Source organism: Lithohypha guttulata, assembly GCF_036872675.1.
Source record: "Lithohypha guttulata strain CCFEE 5908 chromosome Unknown scaffold_2, whole genome shotgun sequence".
Classification (NCBI taxonomy): Eukaryota; Fungi; Ascomycota; class Eurotiomycetes; order Chaetothyriales; family Trichomeriaceae; genus Lithohypha; species Lithohypha guttulata.
The window spans coordinates 1,144,935-1,167,919 of NW_027042751.1; the positions used below are offsets into that span (position 1 = coordinate 1,144,935).

Consider the following 22,985-nt stretch of genomic DNA (forward strand, 5'->3'; position numbering starts at 1 on the left):
CAAACCACTAGAGCGGATCGGTCCCCTGCAAAAAAGTGGCAGAGGCATATGGTGAGCCCTCACGAGTCCGAAGACCAACGAGCCAACGTGTATTGATCGTTGTTGTTGCAACTATTGCTTGTAAGGTCTGACACTGCCAACACTTCGAAAACAGCCTCGTCTGTGTGCAGTTCGCTCCTTCACGATCTACCTGTGTCGTGCTTTCATTCATTGACTTGTTGTTCCCTCTACTTGGACAACCTCAGGTCTTATACACCCTTCACTTACTTCGACCACATTTCACCGCTTACAAACTGTCATGTCTGCTAAGTCGATCCTCGAGGCCGATGGCAAAGCCATCCTTAACTATCACCTTACTCGCGCTCCTGTGATCAAGCCAACACCGCTGAAGCCCTCCAGCGTACACAATCCACCAGCAAAGCTAGCATCCATATACTTCCCCGAGGACCAGGATGTCGGTGCCATCCTCGATCAAGTAGAGGCTACATATCCATGGCTGAAGGAGCCAGGAGCCAAATTCGTTGCTAAGCCGGATCAACTGATCAAGCGACGAGGCAAGAGCGGTCTCCTTTGCCTGAATAAGACATATCCAGAATGTAGGGCTTGGATCGAGGCAAGAGCTGGGAAGGAACAGAAAGTCGAGCACGTCGTCGGTGTGCTCCGACAATTCTTGATCGAGCCCTTTGTGCCTCACCCTTCGAACACCGAGTACTACATCAACATCAATTCCGTGCGAGACGTAAGTACATTGGAAGCGCACAGTACTACTAGCTAACACGTTACAGGGTGATTGGATCCTCTTCACACACGAAGGCGGTGTGGACGTCGGTGACGTCGATGCCAAAGCCGAGAAGGTCTTGATTCCAGTCGACTTGAAGAAATTCCCCTCAAACCAAGAGTTGGCTGCAGCTTTGCTAAAGAAGGTGCCAAAGGGCATACACAACGTTCTGCTCGACTTCATCTCTCGGTTGTATGCTGTATACGTGGACTGCCAGTTCACATACCTCGAGATCAACCCCCTGGTTGTCATTCCCAACGCCGATGCTACATCTGCAGAAGTCCACTTTCTCGATCTTGCAGCCAAGCTCGACCAGACCGCCGAATTCGAGTGCGGTGTCAAGTGGGCTATTGCACGAGGTCCAGCTGCTCTTGGTCTTCCTAGCGCAGCCTCTGCTGGAGGCAAGGTCAACGTTGATGCCGGTCCACCTATTGAGTTCCCAGCTCCTTTCGGTCGAGAGATGAGCAAGGAGGAGAAGTACATCTCAGATATGGATGCCAAGACCGGTGCCTCCCTGAAACTCACAGTCCTTAACGCTAGTGGCCGTATCTGGACTCTGGTCGCAGGTGGTGGTGCTTCCGTTGTTTATGCTGACGCCATCGCCTCAGCTGGCTTCGTTAGCGAGCTCGCCAACTATGGCGAGTACTCTGGTGCTCCGACTGAGACTCAAACATACAACTATGCTCGAACAGTCTTGGACCTCATGTTGAGAGCGCCACAGCACCCAGAGGGCAAGGTGTTGTTCATTGGTGGAGGTATTGCCAATTTCACAAATGTTGCGGCTACCTTCAAGGGTGTCATTCGTGCGCTCAGAGACGTTGCACCTGTCCTTAACGAACACAAGACTCAAATCTGGGTACGACGTGCAGGACCAAACTACCAGGAAGGTCTGAAGAACATCAAGGGTGCTGCTCAAGAGCTTGGCCTTGACATGCACGTCTTCGGTCCTGAGATGCACGTATCTGGCATCGTGCCCTTAGCCTTGAGCGGTAAGACAACCACCGTTCCTGAATTCGGCTTATAAACAGCTTCAATTTGAGTTGACGTATGAGATGACATGCTATTGCGCCATATGCGATTAGAAAGCGTATCGATTTTGATGATGGTCGGAGAAGCATATGTGTGGTCGGGTACAAAAGACTAGGGGTCTGATATTGGTCTGCTCTTAAGGCGTTTGCCAATTAGTTGTCTTCGACCTGGAAACGACTTCCAAGTCGTAACGAGAATGAACATTACCTTGAGGTGATGATGGGTGAAAATCGTCTCTGGACCCAAATGTGACAGACTTTAATTAAAACTCAAGCCATCTCTCTGTACGGTTAAGCTGACCATGAATACAACGAGGAAAGATGTTCTATTTGGGAAGCTGACCTACGTAGCTGAAGTGTGATTGAGTAATGCCCAACTGAAAGGGCGCGACGATAGAATTTATGCCATTCGTACAATTGTAATAAGTTTCCTTCGCACATATTCTTGTTTGCCTAGAACGCCATGTACCCTCATCATCGTCTATATCATCGTAACAAACGTCCAGCGCCAAAGCAGAATCAAGCAGCCACAGCAAGATCACGAGCTCCGGAGAGCTCATCGATGTAGGCAATCCTACCCGCATCTCTTGTCCCGCCCTTTCTGTTTTCTTTAGCTTCTTCCCTCTGTATCACAGCCAAGACCTCGATCGGCGGGTTGAGCGACAGAGCGCGAGCTCGTTTCCATCTTCGCAAACGGGTGATTCCGATGCATGGACCGTATTCTGAGGAGAGGTCGAAATGCCGTAATATCTTCTCGTGCATATGTACACCTTGTTGGTGGACTGGTACATGGTCAGTATGCTGAACTTTTGGAGGTAGTGTCAAATAAAACATACTCTGTGGTGCTAAGCGCTTATTCTCTTCAGCCTTCCAGAACTTCGTGATTCGTGCGTCGCTCAGATCGTTGGCTTGTTTCTCAGCTGCCTCATAGGCAGCAGCCTCATTCTGTTCGCCGGCAGATCTACGCACTTTCTTCTTTCGAGACGGAGGAGGAAGTATGCGGACAGGTGATTCGACTTGTGGTGCTTTGCCCTTGCCTGTTTGTTTTGGTTGAACTTCTGGTTCTGGTGTCGATTGCTTGACGATCTCAGATGTGATAATTTCTTTGGCAGGCTCGTTTAGTTGCGTCTTTGCGTTCTTCAATGCCGTCGTCGAGTCGGTCGGTTTACTAACCCGGCCCTTGAAGGATAGCATCGATTGTCCCGCCCTTGCGGTCGGGCCGCTAGCTGCTCGTCGAGTTTTCGGTGGCATCTTGCTCGGTTGTGGTTGAGGTTGCAATATGAATACCCAGTAATGCTAGCGACACGACTCTTCAGATGTTTCAATCTCAAAGTATGCGCAATTAGTGTGGTTCTGTTGTATGAGCATTCCTGTAAGCGGGTTAGAAGTTGAGGAAGCACTTGTGGATATTGGGAGATCACGATGGCGTCAGAGACGTGGTTGCCCGGCACCAGGCAGTCACGTCCCACGCGCATGGCGTATGCACTTTACGCGTTGTTGCTTCTCCTCTGCACTTCGCTCCAGGACATGAAGACAACCAACGAAGATGATTTTGATCAGGTAAGCATGGGCAATACTACTGCATACACTCCGCAGCCAGAGTTTACAAGATGAGAGTAATGGAATAGATTGTGGGTGCTTGGATATGTGTCATCACTGGGCCGGCTCCGCGAATATTCACACTTCACCACGTCTAGATTCGCCAGCGTCTACTACTGGTACTGCTTCAAAGATCTCTACGGATCATCGTCGCTTGCCTACGTCAACTTCGCTTGTGTGTCGTGCAAGAATCAGTGAAGGTTCATCGCATCACAGAATGGGGACTCAGAAGTGCCAATTCCGGGTGTGGGCCTGCGGCAGTCGCAAGCGTGGACCCTTCAGCTTTGTCCCGAAAGAGCGGTTGATTCTACATCATCGTACTGATTGCCAGGCGAGCCTTGTCAGTATATCTGTCCGTTCAACGTCGTTTGTGCTTTGCATACATGAATATGTATAGAGTGCTTTTGAGCTATATTTTACAAACATTCCTTGACACCAGATTTCACGCATCATGTTTTGATCGTCGCGTCGCCTGAACATCACTCCTCATCTACGCCCGAGCCTTAGCCTATCGTTTGCACTTTGTTTGGGGATTTTTTTGGTAACGTGAGATGGCGCCTTCTCCCACTATTAGACGGCTATTGAAAGAAACACAAGAGCTGTCCGCAGCCGCGAAGAACCCAAATCCAACTTTCCATGCTGCGCCACTATCTGAAGACAACCTGCACGAGTGGCACTTCACACTCCTTGGACCACCAGCACCCTCACCGTATGCTGGAGGCATATACCACGGCAGAATCACGTTGCCTCCAGCGTACCCCATGAAGCCTCCCAACTTTCGCTTTCTGACACCTAGCGGTCGATTTGAAGTTAACAGAGAAATCTGCCTGAGCATATCTGGATTTCACGAAGAAACATGGCAACCTGCTTGGGGAGTACGTCTAGCGCTGACCGCTTTGCGAGGGTTTATGAGCGAGGACGGTACAGCAGGTCAGGTGGGTGGTCTTGAAAGCCCCAGATCAGTACGAGAAAGATTGGCCAAAGACAGCAAGAGTTGGAAATGCACAGGTTGTGGCGGAGAAGAGGAGAATGACAACCAGAAAGGATGGACGAATGAAGAGCGCATGAAATGGTGGTGGAATGTATGTCGCGAGAAAGGTGTCAACGTCGAGGCTGAAATAGAGGGCCTCGAAGATTTACCAGAAGGTATGAACTTAGAAGCTCGCGATGTCAAGCAAGACAAAGGCAAGCAGAAGGAGATTCCAGTGGCGACAGCGGATTTAGAGGACACCGCGCAAAACCCAGAACCACAAGCACTCACATCTCAAGTGCTAGATCCAAATGGAAAGGATAATGTCCAGCAAATATCAGAAAGTGCTTCTTCAGTCGTGCCTCCTGCTGCACCTCAGATCAGTTCTACACCACAAACTAAACCAGAAGTATCTGCCCATGGTAATCAAAGAATACAGAGCTCGTTTGGTTCTTCACCCACACAGTATCAGGACGTTCAGCCTCAACAGACACGGCTGCAGCACATCCCTCAAGCAGATTCTCCTATCAGTATCGACCGAGCAATTACAGTCATATTTCTAGCACTATGTCTCGTAATATTGAAGAAGATGTTTTATCCTAGTAGTGCTGGACCGCTATTTGGAGGATATGATGATTTACGCATGGTCAGGGAGTGAGATGATATCAGCATGCCAGAAAAATCACTGTCAAACATGGCTGAAGCTCTGTATAAGAAAGATGCCAGCGACCAGTCAGCCTGGTTCATCCACCGATGCATTGCTAGCTGCTACGGAGGCCATATCTCACAGCAGACTTCGCACCCGAATTGATCATTTGGAAGCAATAGTTGGATAGTTATTCTTGCTGATGCATCTTTGACCAAAAAACCTTTGTTGCTCGTCTATCAACAACGACGACTCCCTCAGCCCAGGAAAACGAGTCAGTCCTTCGACCGCAGAGTCCGAGAAGTCAGCCCAATTGAGGTTGCCAAATACACGACTCTGGCCCATACCACGACGCACAAGAACAGAAGATGATGAGTTGAGAAACCAGTGAACTGGTCAGGAACACTTGAGAAGTCATAGGCACGGTAAAAGTCCTGCTCCAATTGAAGCAGCAACAAAGTCCGAATGCAGTACTCTTGGATCGTGGCTGGTGTGATGGACGGTCTCGCGAAGGGGCATACAAGAGCTATTAAGTGAAGAGCTTTTTTAAGGTGTTGCAACAGCGGAGTGCAAGTACTTGGTTGGCTGATGTTGGCAGGGCTTTTCTCTTGGGAGAGGCGTCATGCTCAAACAATATCTGTTGAGATCGAGTACCATAACAGCTCAAGCACTTCTGTTGTGAGGATTAGTCTATCAACTCTATCGTACAACCTTTTGCAAAGTTCCCAACTCTTCAACCTTTCAGCCTAGCTAGGAGCTCGTTGTTAGCTCAGTATTTCGACCAGCCAACTAGATTAGATAATATGTGCAGCACCACCTCTGTAAGAGAGGCCCATTCATTTTCAAGAAGCAGAAGCGTGAACTGCATTAGCACGAAACTTGTGAGCTTTTCCTTTCCCTTCCTTCGTTGTGACTTGGCGGTTTGACTGTCGTCTAGCCCTGAAAGCGATCTTGGTGTGATCTTTCTAAGAACCCTGTTGACCTCGCTCCATCCGCTTCCTAACCGCAAGAAGCTCGGCCGAATCTTTGATGTGTAGGTACCAGTTTCCGGGATCATCAGTCCAGCTGACCATCCCACTAAAGCGCTCCTTCTTTTGTACACTCAAGCAGTTTACCAAATCGTTGATGTTGCTCTCCTTGACTTTGTGATTGGGGTCCCGGAAGTACTTCAGACTCACGATCTTGCACCCCTCTTTCAGGTCCAGAAACATTCGCTTCAGTACGTCATTGAGATCTGGATTGAATGCTTGGTTGTTCACCAGAACAACATCAGCTTGTTTCAGGACATCGCCAATCTGCTGATTTGTTCGAAAATCATCCTGTATGATTTGCACGCGCCCAGGTTTAATCCCCCACATACGACATCTTGAAGGAAATTCTTGTGCCGCCGCTTGAGCCAGCTTTGCTGGGTTTGCCATAACTTCGCAGCCCCACGATTCACATCCAATCTCCAGTGCCGCCTGCAGGACACAGTTTCCGACACCAGAGCCCAAATCAACGAAGATCTGGTCTGATGTTAGATGTGTTTCCTGGAATATCCGTGACAGAAACTTAGGCAGAAGCTCGCCATAAACGTTGTCGCTGAATCCTTCGTACTCTCTGACCGTATCAATGTAGGGTGAGATAGTTCTCGAATATACCTGCTCCTTAATGATATGATTAACCAATTTCAGAGGAAGAGGTGAAGTCATCTCATCAATTTTTCTAACGAGAGTTCCATCGTCCCGTTTGATCGCTAATAGCTCGTTGTATTCTTGGATGACCTCCATAAAATGTGTCTGAGCTCCCGGTCGCGTGTCACGGGCGTAGCGATCAAGTTGCTCAATTAATCCACCTCCAAATCCTCCTTCAGGTTCGATTTTTTCGGCAGTGTCGGTATCCAAGTAGAACTCCCTAACTATCTTCATGTTTTCTCTGATTTCGTCAAGAGGTTTGAAGTCGGTTTTGTCGTTAGGCTTGACTAGCTGGTACTTCTCCGTCATGCCAATACACGGATACTGAAGCTCAATAGTGGGGCTATCGTCTTCATTGCTGGCAAGAGTGGTGAAGTATTCGGCGAACTGGAAAGTACCATGCTTTTGAATAGTATTGTTGGCAATATCAAGGGCGTGGACAATATCGTAAGGTCTAGGGTCGTCGTTGGAAAATGATCCAGCATCGCGAATCTTGCGCTTTTTGTCCTCTGCATGACCATTCATTCTTCTTCTCTTGCGTCGTGGCTCAGTATCGTCTTCTTCATCTGAGTCAGGACCGAACTGAGGGCTGTGGACTGCAGGTGAAGAACGACTTGACCGTGAGGCTTTTCCATTCCGTATTATCTCCCTTGGTTCGCTGCTGGAAGTGCGCGACAGATTGCGATTCGGGGTAGCAGACTTGCGCGCGCCATTTGACTTTATTACCGGCAATCCGTTCTTTCCAATTCTTGTATGGATTGTAGCGCTGGTCGATTTCGTTGTTGGAGGTACAGCCAACCTTGATGAAGCCGTTGTTGAAGCAGCTGGAGCAGTCTTCTTTGAGCTAGTGTACATCATACTCTTTAGATCCTTCTTAACATTCAGCGTCGGCAACGGCACGCTTCTCTTCGGCTTCGGGTCAGCCATGTTTGCGATTTCTGCTTCCAATCCAAAAGAAGGTAGTGTTCGCTAGGAAATGCAATGATGCAGGTAGCCGTTGGTATCAAGGAGTGTTGATTAAAGCTCAAGTTACTGCTGATTAAATAATGGTCAGATCGCGAAAGGGAAAGGAAAACACAAACTCCTAGTTGAATAGCAAAGATGAATTGAACACATAATTGTTTTATTAAGGCGATGCTATGCATGCACTTTCGAAGAAGGATGGACTTTCCGTTTTGAGCGAAACAGAACATTCCAAGTATGACGTCACTGCCAAACGATTTAACTGGGAGATTCAGGCAAGCACACGATCAGCCAGGCGTCCTCCAAATTCATTGGAGATTACCACATAGACCTTGTGCATAACCATTACGATAGCAACTTTTGCGTAGTACCGGAAAGCACAGCTCTAACGTTAGACTGCTCTTGAAAGCGTAAAGGTTTGCCAAACAGAGAGTCTGGGAGAATGGTGACCATCCAACCTGTCAAACGGCAGAGAACGAGCAGGAACTCAACCTGCGTGTGACTCTTGTGCCCTGGCAAACGCTACACCTGTTGAAAACGTATACGTTTTTATATGCGGCGTTGATTTTGCTTGCAACGTTAAAGCATGCTGCTGGTAATTCAGGAAGCGTGTCTCTCAGCCTTGCCACTGAGCGTCATTTTCCTGAGTCTGAAAATCGTAGGCACATCTACCAGGGGTACATCGGCCTTATACTGCCTATCTCGTCGCGATCGTTTCGTGTGCCACTGAGACTGTTATTGAAAACCTGAAGCCGAACCATAAGCAGATTCCCAACATCGAACCACTAGAGTCATCGCACGACGGGGATGGAGGAAAGCAGCAGTAGGTGTCTTTTAGAGGCCCGAGCCTATTTTTAATTGTATGTGCTTCTGGTCTTGTGATTCTGAGACAACCCAAAGTGTTGAGATAGTTTATAGTTGAGTATAAATATCCTCAGCTGAACTTGCTGTCTTCATTCATCTTCTCAGCCTCTTGGCCCATTCTAGCTACCCACCTATCAACCAGTTCCTTGTTCTCCTTCTTGACCTTCTTGACTTCTTGCTCGGCCTGATCCAGCTCCAGATTGAGTGTCGCGTTCTCGTCTTGAACATTCTCCAACAGCCTCGCCTTACCTCGCAGTTCCTCCTCGTGATCTTTCATTCGGGTTGTAAAGCGAGAGTTTAGATTTGTTAATCGAGAAACTTGTTCTTCGTGAGTTTTCAGCTTCGTAGTTGCCTGCTCAAGATCACTCCGTAAGCCCTCGACCTGCTTCTGCAAATCTGCCCTTTCCTGCTGTGCTATGGAGAAATCTTGTCTGAGCTGAGCCATGATATCGCTCTCTGTGATCGGTGTCTGTCGACGGAAACCATAACTAATCAGAGGAGCAGGTACAGGCGGTGCTCGTGTGGGAACAGCTCTAATAGCAGCCTGTATCTGTCGAAGTTCGGCTCTCAGATCAGCGTTTTGATCTGCCAATCTTGAGACTTCTTGCATCAGTACAGCAAAACTTTATGTGGTCATTTGCACCTACGTTTGTCGTAGATTTCAATGTCAGCCTTTGCAGCTTCATGTCGCGCTTCGAGAGCACTCAAATACTGGACTTTCCAGTCAGCCATCACTTAGTTGCTGGCACACATCCATGACTAGACTGGTCGAGCTCGCGTCAGCAGTGGCATTCACGGAGAATCGGTGACGGCGCACTCGGGCGACGAGATCATGTTTGCATGTGTGAGGAAACACAAAGGACAACCCGGCGTTTGTACAGGTACGGATGAAGCCTAGAATTCTCGCTTATAGCACATGATGGTTGCCCTGCGAGATCGTACAAGCGCTAAGCGCCCTAAATGATATCATGGGCTCGACCACCTGCTTGACGATACCGATTGTCTGATATCTTCATACGTACTTGTTCATCATAGACGTATTACTAACGGAGAGCAAACAAGTATTCTGAGTCTGTCAACAAGACGGGTTGCGACTGCCACGAATAGCACCAACCTGCAACCATACTCGCAGCCTGTATCCATATCTTACACCAACGCATCTTTATCAGCAGTCTGAGCTTTCCTCCTCCAACGCCATCGGCACCATCTAAACAAGGCGCATAGGCGCTGTTACCTGAAGATGGCATCACGCAAGAAGGTTCTATTGAAGGTCAGACCTCGCCCAGCAACTACACGACTGGAGTAAGATACTGATACTGAGCAGGTCATCATTCTAGGCGACAGTGGCGTGGGCAAGACCAGTTTGATGAACCAATATGTGCGCCTATCCGTTTCCTGATACATCTCTGCAATATCTAACACACTCTACAGGTAAACAAGAAGTTCTCCACATCCTACAAGGCAACAATAGGTGCCGACTTTCTCACAAAAGAAGTTACAGTTGACGACCGCATCGTCACCCTCCAGCTCTGGGACACAGCTGGACAAGAACGCTTCCAATCTCTCGGTGTAGCCTTCTACCGTGGCGCCGACTGCTGTGTCCTAGTCTACGACGTCAATAGCTCCAAGTCATTCGAAACCCTAGATTCCTGGCGGGACGAATTCTTGATTCAGGCATCACCTCGTGATCCTGACAGCTTCCCTTTCGTGGTGTTGGGAAACAAGGTGGATATGGGTGAGGAAAGGCGGATGATCACACAGAAGAGAGCGCATACGTATTGCCAGCAAAGAGGTCAAATGCCATATTTTGAGACAAGTGCAAAGGACAACGTGAACGTGGAGCAAGCATTTGAGGTCATTGCACGGAATGCTCTGTTGCAGGAAGAGAGTGAGGAGTACGGGGGTGATTTTTCGGACCCGATCAATATCAACTTGGATCAGGATCGTGAAGGATGTGCCTGCTAAAGTTAGCTCTGATTACGAATGTGTTGTGACCAGGTTGTTTCCACACCTCAGCTTGCTGTTTCCGTCCATATGCTGGCAAGTTTAACACTTGAGGAAAAGGCAGCATTTGCATCTGGTACGTTTGTGGCGACCATATTTCGCCTGGTGTTCTTTGCCGGCGTCTTTCTTCGGTACGTTAGTATGCAATCGGGTGGTTAATTTGCATAAATACACGAACTCGATCGTTAATATTACGTGACAACTTAAGCGATGTCTCTACTCAACGTATTTAAACGTAAAAGCGACACGCTTTAGTCATGAGGCATAACCACAAAAGTAAGGACAAGTCGAATAACGACATCTAAATTGCAGTGCTGCTGTAACGATACTGCTCCTTTCCTGTGCAGCAAATAAGTTCGGACATCCCTGGAACGAACCAGCCTCCCCATAATTGAGCTACATATTAACTCCTGACGCCTTGAAATATATTTTCAAATCAGAAGAATAGCATCAGAATTGAAGAAGATAGTATGTCTCTTGGCCAATGCATCCTCAATTCCTTAGATTGGTGAGACGTTTCTGAGGTGATGGAAAGAGCAAGATCTGCCGGTAAAGAAATGCTTTTCGATTGTGGTGAAATACTGAGGCCGTGTCAAACACAAAGTTGTTCGTAAGAAACTCAAGTTGGCTTATCTCTCTGGGCGAAAGCATTTACGAGCAGTACCTCGAAGTGTGAGAAAAGAGAAGCAGACCTCCAGAATCGACACAGAATGCTTAGTACCGTCCCGGGTCGTATTTGAACATGATGCTCACGGTTCACTGTGGGCTGCTGTGCTGTGCGCATCTCTTACCAAGCCCAAATCTTCAGCTGTTCAATATGTTAGTAATTGTTCTTGGCGTCTGGACGTAAACATACGTAAGAATCCCAAGAACCTGTGCACAAGCTGATTCCATCATCACTGACGCCTAAGCAGCTGACTCGGTTTTCGTGGCCAGCAAGGGAGCCAACTTTATCACCACGTAATGTGTCCCAAACCTATGAAATGTCAGAAGAGCGAGGATTAAAGATGATGTTCGGGGTGGGTACCTTGCATTCGTAGTCATCATAGCCAGCAAACAGTAGACGGCCAGAAACTGAAAAGGCCACGGATGTGATACCACACAGGACTTGCTCGTTCTGCACATAGTTAGCATTGCATCGAAGCGTTAGCACATTAGACTTGCCTGATAGGCCATTAATTCTCTGTCCGCTCGAATATCGAACAGCCGGCATGAAGCATCGTCAGAACCCGTGCCAAAGGCATTTCCATCAGGAAAGAATTGGATGGCGTTAATATCTGACTCGTGGCCAGCAAACGTCTGAACGGCTTTGCCAGTTCGTACATCCCACAATTTAGCAAAAGCATCACATGCTCCGGAAACGAAGACGTGGGTATTTGTTGGGTTGATGCTGATGCTCATGACGTCTCCCAGATGATCAGCAAATTCGGTGACCTTGCTGCCTGTCTCAATATCCCACATCATACAAGTCATGTCGCCCGAGGAGGTGATGATCTTCCGGTCGTGCATGAAACGACAGCATGAGATGTAACCAGAATGACCTGAGAGTTCTCTAGCTACCCTCGTGGGTCCTTCTCGCGTAGACAAGTTGTAGATGGAGCAAATATTGTCCAGACCACCGCAGGCGACAAAATTACCACTAGGTGCGTAGGCGCAGGTCATGACCCATGATGATCGGAGCGGAATGGCGTGCACTTTGTTTGTGGTGTATGCATCCCAGATAATGAGCTTTCCATCCTGGGAAGCTGATACGAGATGCCTGCGATCTTTCGACCAGTGCATCGCGTATATCTTTGCAAGATGACCTTTCAGATTCCTCCTCGGCCGCATTCCTATCCTGGGTAGTGCCTCTGTATGTTGTTGCGCAACCTGCTTTACTATGAAGCTGTTAGCTGCTTGTCCTGTCGCATCTGAGACTCGAGGTTCACGAACAGCTTGTATCTGCCAATTCATCCTTCTTTCGCTTGATTCTATCTTTCAATCCTTCGGCTTCACGCCTTGCAGCGGTAATCTTAGCCTGCATCTGCTCACCAGACATGTCCGCCGACATCTTTGCAGAATCGTTTCTAATCAAACCTCTGCAACTTCGGTATAGGCCGTCTCAAGAAAGGCAACGCAAAGCGTGGAGATATATACCGCAGTGAGGTCTGAGGTCGTTCGATCGAGCAGTCGTAAGGTACGGCGACGACAGTCAGGAAAGGATTGGTGTGAAAAGGATGCGGCACGCCAGCCTCGATTCTGACTGGCAGTATCCTCAAACGACTCAGAACAGCTGTCAAAGGTGACAAGCAGGGTGTTGTGAAGCTTTGATGTTACCAGAGCATACGCAAACTCAGTCCGCGATCGCTCATGGACTCTAGTCGAGGTGCGCGAAAGAAGTGTGTAGGAGTAGTACTACGGTTGCTTCCCAGTTGAGCAATCCTAGAAGTTTGGCGCGACCCACAACCGAGCCGTAGACTAAACTATTAGGGGAGAGTTAGGTAGGCTAGACCTGCATCTGATTTCTGCACGCTTCATTGACACACTGCAGTGCACCCAGGCTATGTATCTGTTCCCACATTACAGTATAACGGCTTCCTGATCGCCATCGTGCAGCGACTCCTTGATTGGTTTTCATGGACAATAGGTACATGTGTCCTCGACCTACTCGCTCGAACATACAGTATAGTGGCAATGTTCCCACGTTGTTTACAGCGAACCTAGCAATTCACAGTGATTTCATTCAATTGTCCTGGCTAGGTTTCATGCTCACCCGCTCCCATGAAATGTGAGATCTTCTCTCTTCGCCACTGGAAACAATATAGCGAGACTGTATCTTGCTTCAAAGGTTCATCTCGACTGGTCGTTCGTTCTTCGAATGTGCTCGTAATCTCTGGGAGAATATAATGCACAGAATTTCCAATCTTCTTCAGAGACAAGTTTCTGAAACCAACAAGGACTCTCCAATGTGGGGAGGGAAGCGTCCAGACCGGGAAGGCCTGCATCTTTTGCCAGAAAGCGGGCCTACCCGTAGTGATCTTCATTTCCAGATGATCCATCAGCCTCCGCTAAGGGATGATATGAGGGCAACCATCTTTGTGTACCCGAAACTATTGAACACTGACGACCGAGCGTGCACAACGAGACTACGGCATCGTCCCAGCAGTTGGACATTGATCAGTGGACCTGATAAGACTCTGGTCTCTGGACCTTAAAGAACCAGCATGGTGAACACATCCGCGAAACACTCGAAATTAGGACGACGAATTGCTAGCACGTTGGTAATCGTTAAAGCCAGCCACCATTACTTGCGTCACTCTGCTTTCACCCTAGCTTGACCTTGCTTCGTCTATGGCGCGATGAGCATACCAGCAATTGTGAACTAGAACAGGCGTCCACGCAAAACCATATGACAATCAGTGACTTGAATGACATTATTTCGATATGAGTTCCTGCAGGCCATGGGATACGAGGGCTTGGCAGTAAATGTCCTGACGATCGTACCCACCATGTCAACTGCCCTCGAGGAGTGTTTCTTGGTGGGTACGAAGAAGTAGTGGACCATAGTCTCACAGGGTGCTCTCTACTTGATCCGTGATCACGACTCGTGTTCAGTTGCCTTGACGCACTGCGATGCAGTGCTTGCAGATTGTCGTCTATCCAGCTTCCGCAAAGTGAAGACGGTCGCCAGAAGAACTCCTCAAGCTAAACTAGTCGTGTGTTGGTTAACGTCCCGTCTTTTTGGACGAGGTGTGCTCGGTTCTGCGTAACGACTACTGCGTCATCTCGTCGTATCTTGTACGATTTGATTTCCTTCAACATTAAGGGATCAAGACGTAGCTATTGATTAGGTTATCTTTCAGAGAAAAATTAGCAATTTCGAAACTGCGCAGTTTCCTATTGGCTTCGTTAGCGCTATAATCGCCCAGGAGCTTGGATGGCCACGAGCCTCACCTCCGCTTGAGGGGTCGGATCAGCAGGAACTCACGCTTGCCGATTTGTTCAACGATAGACAACAATCAGGAACAGCGCTTATCTGTTTTATTAATACAGCATTTCATGCAATAGTGGTGAGTTTATGGCAGTAACTCGTTGACAATGCATAAACCCTCCATACCTGGCGAGTGCTCATTACGTTGCGCGATGCGACTAGGGTTTGAGCCGTACAGTATCAAGACTGAGCCCCAGTTTGAGGCACAAAAAATTCGAGCAGTGAAGACATCGTCGACCAGTGTGCTGTATGTTGTACGGCCCAGTCAGAGAAGGACTGCTCTGATGGACACCCGTACACCAGTGTGCTCAGACACTTGTCTCAAACGCTGCCTGTTCCATTAACATCGTGCAAAACAAGCGAGCTGCGGATTTGCATCGGACAGCAGAGATCTCAGTCATATCAACAGAGAGGAGGTTAATGGTTTCAGCGAGAAATGACAGGACTGAAGGTGAATGATAACGGCGATAGGCTTGCTCGCCTGCTCGATAGCATGATCCACGTTAATTCTGCTTTCGAGCTGGTCTGGTACTCGTACAGTGAGCCCCAGTGCTCATATTAACTGTAGATACCTACGCTACGTAAGCACAAAGTAGTCAATCGTTTCCAGGACTTTGAGGCACCAGACAATGCCCATTGTTACATGGAACCATAATCAAGCTCGGTACCATAAGAATTTGCTTCGTGACGGTCGCAACCTCGAACTTTCGATTCATTCAAAGGGGGCTCCGACTTTGCAGTGGAGACAGGTTAGCCAGGTTAGCCACTCTTTTGGTGGCAAGCCCCAGCAAATCGAAAAGCCCTGCAAGACACACAGCGCCGACCCGGCCTCTTCTCCTCCTCATCAATTGCTTTGGTCATCAACCTTTACAACATTCCACTTCAGTCACTACGAGCACAGTCCTGGCCATATTAGCAGCGGAGTCGCGCATACATACTTCCGAGCGAAAACCTAAGACATCGAAGCATTGACCTGAACTGTTCGCGTACCTTGTCATCCGAGTCAGTTCGCCAGCACTATCTCATTCCTGCCGACCAACGAGACCACTCAACAACTTCCTCTCAGGAGCGTCCTTCTCGAGACCGTAGTTTTTTGCTTCGTCAAACCACCTTTGCATCGCCAATAAATTCGCACTCAAAGTGCAGTGTCCGATTTAGGAAGCTAAATCGTTCTCGAAGCCTGACTGCGAATACTTTCACATTCTTGCCCAACCACAAGGCTCCGGGAGCTCGAATGGCGCTGTGAACATCTCTTCCAGGCTTCACGAGATCGTTGGTCAAGCGAGTTGGCTTCCGACTCTCGACGGAATCTATTCTTTTTTTGGTTGTCACTGATCTGACCAACCTGCTACAAACGGCGTGTACACCAACCTCTACTGAGATAAGTCTGGATCTGGTGTCATCGCATGGGCGTCATAGGAAGGTGTATAAGGACATTCGAATTATTGTACAAATCTAGCATCCATCATGAGAGAAGTCAACTTCAGCATACCTAATGGAAACAAAGCCTCTGTCTATATTACGCCGACCCTTTACGACCGACGAGCCCTCGACTGTACATCAACACTGCCGTTAATAAATTCCCTGAACCATTTGGCCTACCTTACGACGTCGTCTGCACGCATCCGAGACATTTTGACAGTTGATGGTGGGGTAGAAAGATTGGTATGCATTTTGAAGGAGGGAAGAAGCAGGGATGAATACCACATGTGGAAATGGAACCTTGCCTTCCAATGCGTCGTGAACATTGGTGTACGTGGTACAGAGCCTGTGCGCACAAGAGTGGTAGAGGCTGATATGGTGCCTGTGATCGCTACCATTCTACACGATTACATCCTTGTCATTGAAAAGGAAAGGCAGAGATATGATAGCGAACGCCAACGACATCCTGCCAAGGTCAAGACGCATACGAACGCACCGCGGAGCGCCAGACTACCAAGGGACTTGACCCAGGAGCAGCAAAGCCGTTCGTCCTTCCTGGAGCATCAGATGAGCAATCTTGACAATGGACAAGCCAGACGTCAAGCTCCTCCACGATCACTCGAACTTGCACCAAATTTTGCAGACAGATTCACTACTGGAGAGCCCAGCCAGACTGCACCCCTACCTCCATTGCACGCGTCAACCATCTATACATCTCCACCGGAGAGAACAACTTTCCCTCGACCGATACTCCAACACCAGACGCGCAGTCACGATGGACGCAATCCATTTCAGCAGGATACGATAGCAGGCTCTGTAACAAGCACGTCACGTCCGGATATTAGAGAGGCGTTTCCCTTACAGCCAGTTCGTGACGCTGATCGACTGCCCTCGATGATGCCGCCAATCCTGACTGGAATCACGTCGAATCCCAACTCGCCGACCACGCCGTCAGCTCCTCTAGTGCAAAGCACTATATCGCCCAACGAAAGGCGTTTGAGAAGACCATCGATCAGGCAACAGCCATCAACAGACGACGTGCTTATGGACGATGTGAACAATATAATTGAAGAGACCATAGCCGAGCAAGAAGCGAGAGATGACAACGATCGTAACAGGGCCCTCGAAGGCGACATCACACCTCGAGCGATTCACGAAGATAGAGATCCCCTGAGCTTGACCATCCCAGGCACGCTACTACCAGAACAAGACAACGTCGATATTGCACAACAGACGCCGACTGCGGCTACGGCCCTCGAGTCTCTGCTCACTCAAGCAGAAGATACCAATGGTGTATCTCCTGGTATGAATGGCCCACAACCTACAGCATCGCCCGTGGTCCCATTCACCCAATATACGAATGTCTGGGTCCGCACAGCGACATCCAATTCAGCTATCGTACCATTGATGCCACGTGACGATGATGTTCTATTGGGTTTGCAGCTACTGGCGTACATCTCCAAGTATTGTGATCTTCGACATTACTTCCAGGCTACGCATCTTGTGCCTAGGCTTAGGATTGATCACGAAGTGGAACGGATTTACAATTCTGGTTTGAATCTCCCTGAGCCAACCGAGGATGAGCTTGAGGAGTATTTGCAGCTGGATGATGTGAACATCTTTCCCCTTGTAGAGAAATTCACCATTCCACACCATCCAAAAGACATGCAATACTGGGCTTGTGTGGTTATGCGAAATCTATGCAGGAAAGATGACGCTAGGGGTGGTACTCGTCAATGTGCCAACTACAAGTGCGGTAAATGGGAAGAGTATCCTCGACAATTTGCCAAGTGCCGTCGATGTAAGCGGACCAAATATTGTAGCAAGGTAAGTTCGATAGCTGACCAGGTTTACCTGCTGACTAACATTTTTCAGGAATGCCAACGAGATTCTTGGACCATGCACAGGCATTGGTGTCAAACGACACCTTAATTACGATCACGAAAATTCTAACGCCCATGATGAACACTATGCATAGCGACTGGAGCAGATATGGTGGTCTTGCAGTTTGATTTTAGGCGTGCAGGAAGCTTTTGTGCAGTCATGATCAAGATATACTCCATATGATTTAGTGAAGACCAACTTATGCTATAGGTCGAACAATAGGCAGACGACGAACTTTTTGATGGCTCCTGCTTATCAGAGAGGCAGCCAGTGCTAGGCGGTCGAAATAGTACAGACAAGTGAACTCAAACTCGCACCGAAGTGGGCAATGCACTGAGATATCAAGCAGTATTTGCAAGTCGTCTTTGTCTCTGAATGATTCAAATCCGCCGCTGGCAACTTTGCGCTTCTTGTGCGGCGTTTCAGGACTCATACCTGTATGCCTTTTCAGGCGGTTCAACGTGCTTATCGTGCCAGGTCGGAGCTTGCCGTCACACAAGGTGTCTAAGAACCACTTCTAACAACGACCTACTAGTAGATTACACTCACAGTCCCCTTACTTGCTTTCTACACATTACTCTATAATACTGTGAAGGTCGCCCGTCGATTCTATTGCAACACCACTCCTGGCAAGGTTCAGACTAATTGAAGCTTCATTTCTTGACCTGCGTGAACATGGGGTCAATGGGGGCGCCGAATGTTCCACGTGAGCAGAGCTTGAATTTACCAGTTATAGATGTGTCCGACACCTCACCTGAGAATGGCAAACGCCTTGTGCAAGCCGCTATAGACTATGGATTTCTATACGTCTCGCCCGAAGGCACGCCTTTCAACGAACAACTCATCGACGCTCAATTCAAGCTCTCTCGGGAATTCTTTACATGTCCATTGTCTGAGAAGGAGAAGTTCCATGTAGGAACTGATAACAGAGGCTGGCTGGGTATGCACAATGAGATCTTGGACCCTGCAAAGCAGAGCAAGGAGTTTAAGGAGGCTTTCAATATTGGTGAATTTGATGAGGAGAGAATGCCTCAACAGATAATGCCAGGATGCCTCTCAACTGAGACGAGCTTGACACAACTGCGCGACTTTGAGGCGGCTTGTGACAAGACGTGTAAAATGTTCCTGGACTTGATAGGGATTGGTCTTGAGGTGGAGGATGGGTTGAACTGGTTCTCGAAGAGACATGGTCGACCGAGTGGTTGCACCATGAGGATGCTGCATTATCCTTCATTACCCAAGGTAGGCAGGGTCGATGGATGTAAGGTACTGCTGAGGTTCTAACTAAATTCAGGGCACTGATTACTCACTCGACAATGACGTGAGAGCAGGCGCACATAGTGATTACGGCAGCATCACTCTTCTCTTTCAACGATCGTCTCAGCCTGGTCTGGAGATCAGACCTCCTGGTGGTACTGATACATGGGCACCTGTTGCCGTATTTCCTCCTAACTACGCTTCCTCTAGTTTACCACCGATCCTGGTTAACATAGGAGATCTAATGAGTTACTGGACAAGCGGACTGCTTCGAAGCACAGTTCACAGAGTGATCTTCCCAAAAGACACCAAAGCTGGACAGGATCGTTACAGTCTAGTTTACTTTTGCCATCCCAGAGATGATGTCGAATTAGAAGCGGTCCCGAGTCGGATTGTGCGGGAGCATAAGCGGAGGATAGGACAAGCAGATGAAGATGAGACGCTACATGGATATGGTGGTGGAATGAATGGCAAGCGAGCCATGACTGCGAGGGAGCATCTGACGAAAAGGCTGAGCGCTACGTACAGTCATCGTGTTGAAAGGTCGTAAGAACGACGGTGTTTCAGATCTCTTGACCTTGGTGTGCTTCAGGGTAAGGAACGAAGTCATGTTTATACAACACATTGCGCTTTTGGTGCAGTCGTTTGGACCTCCACAACCCAATGACTTTTAGATCGTACTCTCTGAAAAAAGGCAATCACGGCTACGAGTCATTCATGCCCGAGACGAGGTCGACACTTGAATTGATATGTTATTCATCCCTTCAATTGAGAAGCTTGCTTAAAGTCCTCAAACAACGGACTGTATCTAAGCTAGGTTATAAGTTACATATATTAGCGCACCCGTCCCGCACGCTAGTGGGCTACCCTGCAGGCTCCAGTTGGTGTCAGGAACAGGACAAACTCCAAACCATCACTCGTCGACCCAGCTCGATCAAACAAGCCATCGTCCTCTTCAATTTCAGCCGGAGTTCGTGCGTTTTTTTGGGCGACTACGTTCTTTCTTCCTTCTCTTCTAGTGTTGTATAATCATGTCTAGTAAGTCCTGGGAACGTAGCCAGAGAAATGGCAGTCGCTCACAAATATCCAGTTCAAAACCTGAGGACTTGGGCAGCCAAATGCGTACAGACATTGTCCCTCTCGACACTCAACGGCTCCGTCATCGGTGTGGACGCATCCTACTATCTCGACCAAGTTCTTAACGAGAACAATGAAGAGCCTTTGAAGGTTGCCTTAGGTGGTTTACCATTTTGTCTGACAGCACGAATTGAGGAGGACATCCAGGCTGCTAAGGATGCTGGCGTAAAGCTCATATTCATATTCGACGGGTTGGACTACGTCAACAAGACACCTCCCAGCACAGACTCTGACACGAGCAAGAGAATACACGAAAATGGCTGGTCCCGCTACATTGCTGGTGATGGAAAAGAAACAGTAAACGTGCTTGGGAAAGCAGGTCACTCCTTGGATTTGGTTCTGCGACATTTCAGAAAGATCCTCCATGCCAATGCCGTCGACTTCCGTGTTGCACCATTTAGCTCGCTAGCCTTCCTGACATACCTATACCATTTGGAACAAGGTCAACCAATAGATGCAGTCATGGCTTCAGCTGATGCTTTCCTGTTCAATATCGATAAAACCATTCTGGGGATCGATGCAAAACAACAGTGTTTCAGCTGGCTTTCGAAACAAGATTGCATCAATCTGGCCGGCAATCCTGCACCTAATGTCTTCAGAGATGCGCAACTACTGTGCGGTTCGTCTTTTCTCCCTGCTTTTCCTCCTTTATCGAGGAATCAAAATGCGACGATTCGCGATGCCCTAGTTATGCTTGGTCGAGGCCCAGTCCTGCAACTATGCAATCAATATCGTGATGATTCTATGCTTGCAGGATCGGAATACGCAGATCGTTACAAGAAAGCTCTAATGACAATTCAACACCATGTCATTATCACGCCCGATGGCTTCGTGCAGCCAATGGATCTACAACGTGCTCCAGGAGACGTGCACGCCTTTGTCGGACAGAGGCTGCCGGATGAGCTGTTCTTCTATATCTCTAGAGGCATTATTGCTCCGCAAGTGCCCAATTGGCTTACGACAAGCGAAATTCATCTGACTATGCCTGGCGGTCCAATCGATTGCGAGCCTTATCGCCGTTTCGTCATTGACCAATTGGCCCCCTTACGACTACAATCCATCAAACTCCTGGCAGAATCCTTGCACTACTACTACCAGGGAAGAGAAATTACGATCAAATCCTGGGACGGCCGAACGACGACGCAGAAGGTCAAGGAACTTCCCTCTCTCAAGACTAAGGTCAATCAGTGGAAGGTGAAAGAATCTTCTTTGCCAGGCTCGAAATCTCCTCGTACACCAACCGTGCTTTCGTGCCTGCGCATGCTTAAAGACAAAGACTTTGCCGAATCTACCTTAGTGAAGGGTTCTGTTACTCATCCAGCTCTGAGCTCACAGAACGAAATTGTATCGAACGTGTTCTGGCGTTTCCTTCACCTTCGAGGGTTCATCGACGACAAGCACCAGGTGACACACTGGGGTTATATGCTTGAAGCTGCGCTATCTGTCATGGATGGTGGCTCTAGGAAAGAAGAGCAAGGCATACTCGCAGTCGAAATGCTCCGCTTGAATATCATCAATACTCAGTCAGTGACCGGCACCCCAGTTCAGAGCTCAGACAAGGCATATGAGCACAAGATGTACACGAACCTGCTGTCCAAGGTCGCTTGTTTTGGGAGGCTCAAACACGAGCCCGTGGGCTACGTGGGTCCGCTTGATAGAAGCCTGTTGACCTTCGCATGGGAAATTACCGCCATTCGACAGCTACTCAGAGATCTCTGCGAGACAATCATGACAACTATGTTTCTGAACGGCGACGTCTCTCGAGAGCGCGATGACTGGGCTGAGCTGTCACAACGGTTACCATTCATCAGTGACAATGGCTCAAGCCTGGGCATTGCTGTGAAGAGCTACCTCGATGCGCTGAACGACAAACAGGATTCGAGTAAGGAATTCAAGGAGAAGGTCAAATCACAAGAACCACCTTTTGACTGGTTTGCGAAAGCCGAAAATGGAACCATTCACAAGAGCCTGGACACTGCATTTAGGTTGTTCGACGCAGTACTTGCTGCCGTCAAGGTGGGCGAAAAGGAAGTGAGGGATTCTGCTACATTTGTAGCAGCGGACCAGTGGCTTTCATCACGGAGATGATTTCTTGCAAGAAGAACAGTTTCGGTACAATTACGGCTGGCCACGATGTACAACCTGACGATTGAGATGTAGGAGGCTTGTTCCATGGGGACAATGGTTGCCAAATTCGACATAAAGCAAGCGGTGAAACAGAACCTTTGTAGCGATCAACCTGGCCATAATCATCCCTTTGTGCGTCTATTCTGAACTTCGTTGTCCAGACGATATACTGATTATTACATCTGAACGGGGCCTGCCAGGCGATTGTGTCTATACAATTCTTGACCTCCGAGTCTTAGCTGTCAGCATGATTGCAGCGCTTTCGGCTATAACAAATGAGAGCAGTAGCGCTATGTGGATCAAGCGTCTGAAATGGGCAAAGAAGTCAACTGCTAAAGTCATCGACTTCCTGGTACCACCTCCGACATCTACCGCACAACGCGATACTCATTCAGAAGCTCGAACCTTTCAGCAACAACGCCCTAAAAGCTGGCATTCATCAGCCGAAACACTTGTCTTTCCAAAAATCGATCTCCCGGCACTGCCACAGTTGACCAGAACACAACCTCCTACGCTCATCAAGACTCCAACGTTCTTTGAGCCAATATTTCACGAACCTCTCACGCGACGACAGACAAACCCAACAGTACGTTCGTCAGGAGAGTTCAACAGCGCCGCTCGACATAGAGCCAGAAACCAACTAAGTCGAAAGAATAGTCGACC

The 22,985-nt window shown here is 48.5% G+C and overlaps 10 protein-coding genes across 10 annotated transcripts; 6 read left to right on the forward strand and 4 right to left on the reverse strand.

Annotated features, from left to right (window-relative positions):
• Positions 1-298: 298 nt before the first annotated feature.
• On the forward strand, positions 299-1,802 carry acl2 (beta subunit of ATP citrate lyase; the record flags this gene model as incomplete). The annotated part of the gene is made up of 2 exons (XM_064896901.1): positions 299-739; positions 786-1,802. The coding sequence occupies 2 exons, from the start codon at positions 299-301 to the stop codon at positions 1,800-1,802; spliced, it is 1,458 nt and encodes a 485-aa protein (XP_064755851.1).
• Positions 1,803-2,325: 523 nt separating this feature from the next.
• LTR64_002532 (uncharacterized protein) lies at positions 2,326-3,057 on the reverse strand (the record flags this gene model as incomplete). Its single annotated transcript, XM_064896902.1, has 2 exons — positions 2,326-2,588; positions 2,643-3,057. The coding sequence occupies 2 exons, from the start codon at positions 3,055-3,057 to the stop codon at positions 2,326-2,328; spliced, it is 678 nt and encodes a 225-aa protein (XP_064755852.1).
• Positions 3,058-3,956: 899 nt separating this feature from the next.
• LTR64_002533 (uncharacterized protein) lies at positions 3,957-5,033 on the forward strand (the record flags this gene model as incomplete). The annotated part of the gene is made up of 1 exon (XM_064896903.1): positions 3,957-5,033. The coding sequence occupies one exon, from the start codon at positions 3,957-3,959 to the stop codon at positions 5,031-5,033; it is 1,077 nt and encodes a 358-aa protein (XP_064755853.1).
• Positions 5,034-5,986: 953 nt separating this feature from the next.
• DOT1 (Nucleosomal histone H3-Lys79 methylase) lies at positions 5,987-7,621 on the reverse strand (the record flags this gene model as incomplete). Its single annotated transcript, XM_064896904.1, has 1 exon — positions 5,987-7,621. One exon carries the CDS (start codon positions 7,619-7,621, stop codon positions 5,987-5,989), a length of 1,635 nt encoding a protein of 544 aa, XP_064755854.1.
• A 970-nt stretch (positions 7,622-8,591) lies between these two features.
• On the reverse strand, positions 8,592-9,253 carry ATG16 (autophagy protein 16, interacts with Atg12p-Atg5p; the record flags this gene model as incomplete). Its single annotated transcript, XM_064896905.1, has 2 exons — positions 8,592-9,106; positions 9,169-9,253. 2 exons carry the CDS (start codon positions 9,251-9,253, stop codon positions 8,592-8,594), a joined length of 600 nt encoding a protein of 199 aa, XP_064755855.1.
• A 508-nt stretch (positions 9,254-9,761) lies between these two features.
• On the forward strand, positions 9,762-10,486 carry GTP14 (Ypt/Rab-type GTPase Rab7; the record flags this gene model as incomplete). The annotated part of the gene is made up of 3 exons (XM_064896906.1): positions 9,762-9,791; positions 9,846-9,899; positions 9,953-10,486. 3 exons carry the CDS (start codon positions 9,762-9,764, stop codon positions 10,484-10,486), a joined length of 618 nt encoding a protein of 205 aa, XP_064755856.1.
• A 1,185-nt stretch (positions 10,487-11,671) lies between these two features.
• On the reverse strand, positions 11,672-12,575 carry STE4 (G protein subunit beta; the record flags this gene model as incomplete). The annotated part of the gene is made up of 2 exons (XM_064896907.1): positions 11,672-12,402; positions 12,458-12,575. 2 exons carry the CDS (start codon positions 12,573-12,575, stop codon positions 11,672-11,674), a joined length of 849 nt encoding a protein of 282 aa, XP_064755857.1.
• Positions 12,576-16,202: 3,627 nt separating this feature from the next.
• LTR64_002538 (uncharacterized protein) lies at positions 16,203-17,849 on the forward strand (the record flags this gene model as incomplete). Its single annotated transcript, XM_064896908.1, has 2 exons — positions 16,203-17,744; positions 17,793-17,849. The coding sequence occupies 2 exons, from the start codon at positions 16,203-16,205 to the stop codon at positions 17,847-17,849; spliced, it is 1,599 nt and encodes a 532-aa protein (XP_064755858.1).
• Positions 17,850-18,476: 627 nt separating this feature from the next.
• LTR64_002539 (uncharacterized protein) lies at positions 18,477-19,608 on the forward strand (the record flags this gene model as incomplete). The annotated part of the gene is made up of 2 exons (XM_064896909.1): positions 18,477-19,043; positions 19,096-19,608. The coding sequence occupies 2 exons, from the start codon at positions 18,477-18,479 to the stop codon at positions 19,606-19,608; spliced, it is 1,080 nt and encodes a 359-aa protein (XP_064755859.1).
• A 481-nt stretch (positions 19,609-20,089) lies between these two features.
• Positions 20,090-22,283, forward strand: LTR64_002540 (uncharacterized protein; the record flags this gene model as incomplete). Its single annotated transcript, XM_064896910.1, has 2 exons — positions 20,090-20,096; positions 20,149-22,283. The coding sequence occupies 2 exons, from the start codon at positions 20,090-20,092 to the stop codon at positions 22,281-22,283; spliced, it is 2,142 nt and encodes a 713-aa protein (XP_064755860.1).
• Between the last annotated feature and the right edge of the window lie 702 nt (positions 22,284-22,985).